The 9,826-nt window shown below is 47.0% G+C and overlaps 1 protein-coding gene across 1 annotated transcript; it reads right to left on the minus strand.

The window, feature by feature from the left end:
• Positions 1–6,038: 6,038 nt before the first annotated feature.
• LOC101833450 (putative ATP-dependent RNA helicase Pl10) lies at positions 6,039–9,515 on the minus strand. The gene has a single exon (XM_005082442.4). The coding sequence runs from the start codon at positions 9,113–9,115 to the stop codon at positions 7,094–7,096; it is 2,022 nt and encodes a 673-aa protein (XP_005082499.1). The 5' UTR covers positions 9,116–9,515; the 3' UTR covers positions 6,039–7,093.
• Between the last annotated feature and the right edge of the window lie 311 nt (positions 9,516–9,826).

Here is a 9,826-nt window from a genome sequence, read left to right on the forward strand (position 1 = left end):
TATACGATCCAATTCTTGACAAAAATCTGCTTCCAAAGTTAGGCTATTATAAAATAACAAGACCAAAACCAAACTCACCAAACACTAAAATATACATTTAGAGAACACTTCTAAGAGCAATATTCTAATTCTTTCTCCTTATACTCTCTCTCTCTCTCTCTCTCTCTCTCTCTCTCTCTCTCTCTCTCTCTCTCTCTCTCTTTCCTCTCTGTCCCCCAACATGTGTCTCTTATCTCTTGTTCCTATTATAGCACTTTAAAAATGAACTTTCTGACATATAGGTGATCAATCTAAGGGGCAGTCCATGTATGATGGATGCCTCAAATAGGTTCCCCCAAAACTTGTCCAGAGAAACATAACCCCCACCCCATCTCCCTGATGAAGGTTCCACCCACCTCTATTTCCCACCTACCTCTCAGGAACTTTGCTCCTCAGCCAGTTTGCCTAGGACTGGATTCGGATTCCATTCCTAGTAGTGATAGAATGCTTGCCTATTCTGTGTAAGCTACGGCGGCTCGCCCCTCTGACAGGAAGTCCAGTCCTGCTCTACCCCTCCAGGAAGACAGTAGTCCTCCCAGTCTCCACTGAAGTGACATCCACCAAAGGCCTCTGATTATTCAAAAAGCAGTCTGATGTCAGAATCAAAATGTGTTAGTTAATTGGCCCTGCAAAACAGGTGGGCAAATTTAAGGTGTAAGCAGTGTCTGCTCCGTCTACTGTAACGCACCTGACATTTCAATACGAATGGATGTGATCTTCCTCACAGGGCTCCATCCCAGCTTTCAACCTTGACCTGCAGGGAACACCTCTTCTACAAGTGACAGGTAATTTAGCTTTCTCGCTAAGTTCTGGGGGTCTCTGGTGGTGAATTATGCATGGTGCTTCCGTGATACAGACACCTGTCCACTGAGAGCCAAACCACAGCTGATAGAATCCTCTTAAAGACCTTAGATTAGATATAAACTACCCGTTCCCCCTAGAAATGTCAATCACTATGCCTTCCCTTTCCTCCATGGTTTTGGTCGGGGATTTGTGTGCTTCTGAACCTGGGTTGCCTCTGAGGGATGTGCTCGGGCTTCTTTATCTAAAATAGTTCCAAACCCCTTTTAATTGTGGGAGTAAGCTCGAGAACCGTGAATTACTGGCACTTGCACCCCCATCCACACGGAATGTGAGGATGTTTGACCAGTCTCAAATGCAGCGTTTTGTTTGTTTGGATTTGTTTGCTTGCTATTTTGAGACAGGGTTTCTCTACAGGACCCTATCGCCTTGGCTATCCTGGAACTCACTGGAGGGCCTCAAACTCACAGAGATATCACTGCCTCTGTCTCCCAAGTGTTGAGATTAAAGGCGTGTGCCTGGCAAAAGCAGCTTTTGAAGTGAAAACAATCATTGTATGACATCATTTGGGAGTCACAAATTAAATATTTCAGTGTGGAAAATAAGTGAGAAATGAAGTCAATAGTGTAGAAAAAAATCCTTACGGACACACACTAGGGCAAGACACAGAGGGCTGGACATTTGGGAAAAGGCTTAAAGGGCTCAAGATGGAGAGTGGGAGGAGTCAAGGAGCTTCGGAATAGGACAGGCAGGTGGGCTTCTCCAAAATCAACTTCACGCTTCTGTCCTTCTCAGAGGGCACCTAGCTAGTGAGTCTTCTAAAATATAGAGAATTGGTTCGATGCCGCTGAGAGCATCTAAGGACTTAGAGAAGCTCTGTGAGTTCTGTTTCAATGCCCACTGTGCCATATTGGTGGCAACTTAAGAACAAGGCATTTAGACACTCCAGTGCCATTGTCTGAGGAGCAATGCTTAGAGTGGGAAATCTGCTTGGTGTGCTGTGACCCTCTTAGCCCAGCATGGACCTCTGAACCTACTTTCCTTCCCCTGGAAGTAATGGAAGACTGCAGCAGAAGTTACTCCCCACTTCTTGTCCATCAGAGTCCAGGAAGGGAAATGTGACCATCCTATGACTCAAGAGCAGGCAGGTCCACACCCATTAAAGATGGGACGTAAGTGAGGAGCACTCTCCTGAGATGAACCCCTCCCACAGCCCGATGCTCCCGTGTCCCTACAGAGAGCAGGCAATGGAATCTCATTAGACATCTAACACAATAAAGACATGCAGATCTTAAGGGTGGACGCAGAGTGCAAATCAAATTAACTTCATTATTTTATTCTGCATCTCACAGCGCTTCTGCTGATGGGCAATTGCATTAGATCAGTGGGGCGATCAAAAGGCACAAACTCCCTAGAAATTCATTGTCTAAAGCCAGACTAGGGGACAAGGGAGTCCTGAAGGAGGAGGCAAGAGCAGATTGTGTTGACCCAAGATATAAATTTATGGTATCCATGCACATCCACCTTTTTTCTTTTCAGCTTCCAGGTCAATGTCTTATTTTATGTCAGCTGTGCAGACAGGAGGGAGGAAAATAAACACGAGGACACGCCAATGAAGCCTCACTTAACTTTTAGAGCCTTGATTCTTAAAATGCCTACATCTCACAAAGACCCTAGAATTATTTAAACAGGCACATGCACTTTGCTGGAAGAAATATGGATTTCATACCAATACCTTATATCGAGAAAAACATAAAACATTTAGAAGGGAAAATGTAAACATTCAATTAGTGATATGAGTATTTTTTCACAAGAGAAAAAAAAGTATCACAGGCGATGAGATCTGAGAATTAAACTACAGAAAAGCATGATAGCAAAATGAGCTGTGATAGATCTTAACACATACCACATCTACCGAGAGCTGAGTGAGTTACTAGGTACTACAGTTTGACTCTTGAGTGTGTTGATGCGTTGGTTCTTAGGCTGCTGCACTACTGGAAGGGGGTAGGGCCCAGCAGGGTATGTATGATTAGCGCTGGCATCTTGACACAGCCTAGAATCACCCTGGAAGATGGTCTCAGTGAGGGGCTGTCTACAGTGAGTTGGTCCCAGGGCATGCCTGCTGTGGTTAATGGATATGAAAGTATGCAGCCCACTATGAGTGACACATACCCTAGCAAGGAATCCTGAACTGAACTGTGTATCAGTGGAGAAACAGACCTGATGACAAGCGAGTTTCCATTTATGTCCGTTCTTTATAAATGTGATGTGGCTAGCTGAAGTCCAGCCTTGATTTCCCTACAATGATGGACTAATTGTAAACCCCTTTCTTTACTTAGTTGCTTTTGGTTAAGATATTTCATTGCAGCAACAGGAATGAAACTAGAGCAGAGGGAATATCGAGTCCCTATCCCCATCCTGTCTTTCTGCTTCTCATCAACCCTGGGGTGAACACGCCTTCCCTCCACAAGCCCCTGACATAATATGCTATACTGTCATAGACCCAATGACAAAATAAGCCTTTCTGCTTCTTAAACCCTTTGTCTTGGGTAACCTTCACGAAACAAGAAGCTGACAGATACAGCTGGAGCTGAAGTAACACACCAGAAAATAAGGAAGTACTTGTTAACTCCCAGAAACCACATGACATGGATATAACAGACACGGGAACCAGCTCAAATAGTTCCCAGTGACCAAAGCTTTGTCTTCATATTCTTTAAGCTTTTAATGTTATGTTTGCTTTTTCATTGCTCTTAGCAACTTCACAAAGTTCATGGTCAGTTTTTATGGATTGATTTGTAAGTGAATGGGTTCAGGGAACCCCAGATAGGCCCTTGAATCTACAATAATTAAATTGGTAGGATCAAGGGAAACAAAGGGTGAAAAGAGTTTAGAATGGAAGGAGTAAGACAGAGCCATTCAGGTGACGACCAAGGAGTAATTAATAATTATACATTTAAAAATAATCTATCTCAACATTAAAAAATCCTTTCATATTTCATAGACTTCTTACCACATTTGAGCAGCAAAGTTGTAACTCAGACTATAAATGAAATTTCCACACATCCATCGATCCACGCGTATATGAGATGAACAGACCAAGCAAGGGAAGGCAGAGGAGCTACACTCTCCGTGCCTTAAATGTAGGTGGTTCATGGTGACAGCCTTCCACAAGTGCAGAATGTAAACAAAGCAGATGTGAAACACACCTGTACTCTCAGTTCTCAGAATCTAAGGTAGGAGGGTTCAGAGTTCAGGGCCAGTCTGGAGAAACCCTTTCTCCAAAAGCAACAACAACGACAAAAACTGTGGAGGGGAAAAATCAAGCACAGGACAGAGTGGGGAAACCTACCAGGCCCGACCACCTCAGCCAGATGACCTAGGTCCTTATCAATTCTGATACTTCACAATCTCGGGGTGTCCTTGTCATGACAAAAATGACATTTTACCTGTGATCATGCTCCTAAAGACCCACAGCCCCAATCTAATCATGAGGAAAAAATGAAAAATTCAACTAATTTTAATTGTAGGGCAAAGCATCTGACCAGCACTCAGAAAAAAAATCTTTCAAGGTCAACAGAAATGAAGAATGTCTGAGAAACTGTCACAGCCGGGAGGAACCTCAGGTGACTTACTGAATAAATGTAATATAGTGTCCTAGACAGGGCTGGGAATAGGACATTAGGAAAAGCCAATGGAATCTCAGTACAGTGTGGACATTAGCCAACAGTAAAGTATGACCAGTGGCTCATTAACTGTAGCAAATCATGTTAATATATTAATAATAGAGGAAAGGGTACTTGGTAAATGCACAATCCACTGTATTTTTTTTCAATAGAACACAAATTGTCCTGGGTGGCTTGGCTCTACTCTCAAAGAACTTCTGGTCAAGTCAGAAAGGATCCAGAGGTCTTTATATCTCTTTTCCTGTGCTCTTCAAGCTTCCAGAGTACTGTCGAACTGAGCTTAAAGATTTAAAATATTAGGAAATCATTACTGACACCATCTTAAATGACTAGTATATGGAGAATAATCGCTGTTTGATGTAGGGTTAGGTTGTATTTACGTGTGTAATTATTGATTACTTATAACACACACTAAATCGGTGTACAATTCATACAATTCTCCTGGGAACACCTGCATGCCTCTCACTCACTTCATTTCACACATAGAACACTTTATGTGCAAGTGTTTTACCACAGTCTACCAAGATAAGTGTAGCTGAAAGCACATCTGGGGAATAGAGCCTCTCTGGAATTCTATTCAACCCACATTGACTGACCATGAACTTTGTGCAGTTGCAAAGGGCAACTAGGAAGGGAAAACAGTATTTTTAAAAAAAACATAAAACTTAAGACAAAGTAAGAATTTCAACATTTACATGACTGAGCTCAAGATAACAGGCATAAACAAGTATAATTATTTCTCATTACTGTTCCGACCACAACTTTTACTCCTAGTTTCATGGAGAAAAATGAACTTTGACCAGGAATTGCTGTGATAGTGACATATAAATAAGGTCACAAGTGGAACTCAGGGACGTTATAGCATGAAGATACGGAAAGTAAAGTAAGGGGGACACCAGGGCTTGAAGAGTGGAGGATCTCTGTAGACAACCAGGGTTACTATTGATGGAGGCCACTAAGAATTTTTCATCATTTTATGAGCAATTATAATTTGAGGGTCAATACTATTCAGAATTCTTGGATTGAACCATAAATAATGGATTAGGTGTGACAATTTTTCTTCTTATAGGGCAAACTGTTTTATGAATCAATCCACAGCATATCTACCTATCAAAGTTTAAATTTTATGTACATGTATACATGCACACATACATACAGCTACTTGTGTTTCTAGCCTTATGTAGATGATGTAACTAACCCACTCATTGACCAATGGTCGTAGGTAACTATTCCGTAACATTCAACTAATTATTATCTAACTAGTTATTCCAGAGACAGTAATTTGATAGGTTGGATGTCCTAGGGCATAGAGCATGACATGAGAAAATATTGGAGGAACTGTCTAAAACAATGTGATTTTAAAAATGCATGATCCCACTAAGCATGGTGGTGCATGCACTTGGGAGGTAGGAGGAACAAGATGAAGGCCAGTCTCAGATACATAATGAGTTAGAGACTACCGTGGGCAACATGAGGGCCTGTCTCAAAACAAAAACCAAAACCATGACCCCATGTGAGACATAGTGGTTTATTGATGAAGGTCTACAACAAATGGGTAAAATGAGAACAGGCGTGCATTTGTTTGCTGTTCCATCATTACACATGGAAATTCCATCAATGCCTGCTCAAATTGAGGAACTATTTCTCTGTGTTCTTTAAGGTCAAATATCCCATTCTTGTCTATCTCCACACCTCCCACAAGAGAAAGTGATTCTCCAGTTACTCAATACCCATCTTTCTAAAACCTGCTTGAATTAAAGAATATAGACCATTTCTTCTATGGTTTCCCGCTACCATTTATTCAGAGCCGTTCATATCCTCTACATCACGGTACTAAGCATGAAAGCTGACTAGTGACTCAAAGGCTGCCATGACATGTCACTGGGGATGACCACTAACAAAGGATTATTTAAAGTACACAGGAAAAGGAAAACCGTATTGCATTTCCTGGCCACGCTAAGTTGCAACTAGAACTGTACACTTAAACAGATATTTCAACCATAACTGCTCTTGAACCCCTGGGCTGTAATTTATACATTTCCAAATGCCATCCTTCATCCTGGGCCACATCCCTGCCTTCCTGAGAGTACCTAATAAGCACTGCCAAGGACAGTCCCATTCCCATAACAAATACCTGTCCCTTTCTTTTGTTTTCTTAGCCCAAGTTCAGAAAATTTATTTTGTCAAAACAATTTGATATCTTAAGCATTACTGAGCCAACGGGACATCAGAATAAAAAGCTGTCTAAAGTTAAAGGTACAGTACATTAACAAACAAATGGTCCTCAGTCCTGAAGTTATAAATGTAGAGTAGGATGGGGTAAGAGGAGAGTTAATCCAAACTACAACAATCAAGTCTTCAAACCACCTTCTGAACAGGGCTTCCGGGTTGCTCCTTTCATCTTTTCTTGTGACTTTTAGCTCCCTTAAAAAATAGTCAGTGGGGAATCACAGGAGGCAATGTGGTGTGAGTTCTTGAGACTATACAAGGTATAGTCTGGCTAAGTTACATGTGTTTTCTGTATATAATTTTTTTTCTTTGGTAGAGTGACCTATGGCAAATCAGGCTCAGTTACCCCACCAGTCAACCCCCTGGGAGCTATAATTTCCTCCATATCCATCACTGTTGTAAAAGCCTCCATAGCTACCTCCACCAAACCCTCTGCTGCTGCCGTGGCTGCCTCCACCACTGCGACTGTTGCCAGCCCTGCTGCTGCTGAAGCTGGAACTGCTGGCGCCGCTACTTTGTCGATAGTCTCTGGCACCAAATCCTCCACTAAATCTGCTCTTGGACCGTCCACGACTGCCACCCTTGTAATGGTGTTCAAAAGCCATGTTTTCTAGCCAAGATGGCACTTCTTGCTTTGCTTCAACGAGAAGATCCAATAAATCTTTGGTAATATTTATGTTCCTCTCATTGAAGAATGAGGTGGCAAGGCCAAGGTTTCCGACACGACCTGTACGACCAATTCGATGCACATATTCTTCGATGTCACTAGGCAAGTCAAAATTGATGACATGTTTCACATTGGAAATATCCAGTCCTCTTGCTGCTACCGCTGTAGCCACGAGAATTGGACTTTTTCCAGATCGGAATTGGTGAAGGGCCTCTTCCCTATCTCGCTGAGATCGGTCTCCATGGATACTGGTACAAGCATATCCTTCATGGTATAGGAAATCCTCCAGAGAGTCGGCTCCCTTTTTGGTCTCCACAAACACCAATATCAGGGAATCCTTTCCTGTTGCATTGAGGAGGTCGAGCAGAAACGACCGCTTGTCTGCTTCTTCCACCCACACGACTTTCTGTGTGATATTTTCCGAAGTAGACCCGACTCTTCCTACGGCCAGAAAGATATATTCATCCAGGAAATCACGAGCCAGCATCTGTATTTCCTTGGGGAAAGTAGCACTAAACATCATAGTATGGCGGACACCTTTTGGAGGCATGGTGTCTTGCTCAACTATTCTTCGTATCTGAGGCTCAAAGCCCATGTCCAACATCCGGTCCGCTTCGTCTAACACCAAGTACTTGCAGAAGTCTAGTCCGATCTTTCCTCGCTCCATCATGTCCACTAGCCGTCCTGGGGTGGCAACCAACAAGTGACATCCACGTTCCAAGTCTCGAATCTGCTGACCAATATCAGCACCACCATACACCACACAAGGGCGAACCCGGGAGCGGTACGAGAACTTCCTGGCCTCCTCGTAGATCTGCACTGCCAATTCTCTGGTCGGAGCCAGGACCAGGGAGATGGGATACTGTTTGCGGCGCCCGTATTTCCCGTTCTCCTTCACCGCCCTCAAGGCCTCGCCGGGGCCATCCGTGTAGATCTGACTCAAGATGGGCAAGAGGAAAGCAGCCGTCTTCCCGGACCCTGTTTGGGCACAGGCCATCAAGTCCCTCTTCTCCTTGATGATGGGGATCGCATGCTTCTGCACGGGGGTCGGGCGCGTGTACCGGGTGAGCTCGATGTTGCCCATGATGATCTCTCCCATCTCGACGTCGCTGAAGCTCTCGATGTGCGGAGGGCAGTTGTTCCCCGTCGCCTCCACCGGGATGTCGTCGTACTTCTCAAAGTTAATCCCAGTGTTGCCGCCCGAAAAGAGTTCCTGCTCCAAGCGCTCGCTGGGCGGGAGCGGCTTGGACCAGTCGTCTTCGTCCGCCTTGCTGTCGCACCAGCGACTGTTCCCGCCCCGTTCAAACTTGCCAAAGCCGCTTCTGCCCCCGCGGCTGCCCAGGCCCTCGTAGTCACTGCGGGGGCCCCGCTCGGGCTCAAACCTCCCCCTCGAGCCGCCCCCACGGTCGCCGAAGAAGCTGGACTTGGCTCTCGCGTCGCTGCGGGACCCGAAGCTGCTGTAGGCATCCTTGTCTTTACCCCACCGTGAGCCGTCTTTGTCGTAGGACGCCTTCGCCGCCGCCGCCTCCCGGTTGCGGAGGTGAGGGGGGATGTAGCGCCCCTTGCTGGCCGCGCTTCCTCCTCCCCCTCCTCCTCCTCCGCCGCCGCCCGGGCTGTCCGCGGGAGAGTTCAGGTCTAGGCCAGCCAGCTGCTGGTCCAGCCCGAGCTCGTCTTCCTCGGCCACATGACTCATCCCTGAAGACTACGGAGAACCGGGGTCGGCCGCTGCCGAGCGATGGGGGTCCTCGCGGGGAGAACGGCGAGCCTGGGAGGGCGAGCTCGTCCCCAGACACGGCTGCTCTGGCTCGCTCGCACCGCCGGCCTCGTACCACCCAACGCTATGGCTCCGCCCCGCCGCTGCCGCCGCTGCCCGCTGTCCGCCGTCGGCCGATTCCTGATCTCGCGAGACTTCCCGGTCAGGCCTGGCGCGCCATGGCCGACCGTGTGTGTGTGTTGGGAGGGGGAGGGGTCACAGGGCCCGACGCCCTCTGGGACTTACGGGGCGGCCCACGCTGGAGTTCATCGCGGAGCCGGGTGGGCGAGGCGGCCTGGGGCCCACACGGCGTCGACGGCGGCCTCCCCCTCCTCCCCCACGTCTTCGCGTGGACGCCCGCTTCCCCCCGCCCACCCCCACCGCGCTCCGCGGAAGGCCCCGGTCGTGGGCGGTCTCAAGGTCTCGCGAGAACTCCGCCCTCCCTCCCGGCCGTGAGGCTGCTGGACGTGTGGCCGCCGCCGGTGGCGGCCTCCCGGCTCCCCGGCTGCTCGCGGCTGGGGTTGTGTTTGCTGCTGCTGCTGCTGCGTCGTCGTCCTTCCCTTCTCTCCAGTGCGCGCCCCGTCCAAGCCGCCCGGGACTGCGGGGTTTAAGGAGGCCTTGCTTCCCCCGCGCCGAGGGCCGCCTCCCCGA

This window comes from Mesocricetus auratus, unplaced genomic scaffold, assembly GCF_017639785.1.
Source record: "Mesocricetus auratus isolate SY011 unplaced genomic scaffold, BCM_Maur_2.0 Super-Scaffold_100676, whole genome shotgun sequence".
Classification (NCBI taxonomy): Eukaryota; Metazoa; Chordata; class Mammalia; order Rodentia; family Cricetidae; genus Mesocricetus; species Mesocricetus auratus.

Bases quoted from the DNA above. Each gene is read 5' to 3' on its own strand.
- LOC101833450 (XM_005082442.4), bottom strand. From the start codon at position 9,115: ATGAGTCATGTGGCCGAGGAAGACGAGCTCGGGCTGGACCAGCAGCTG.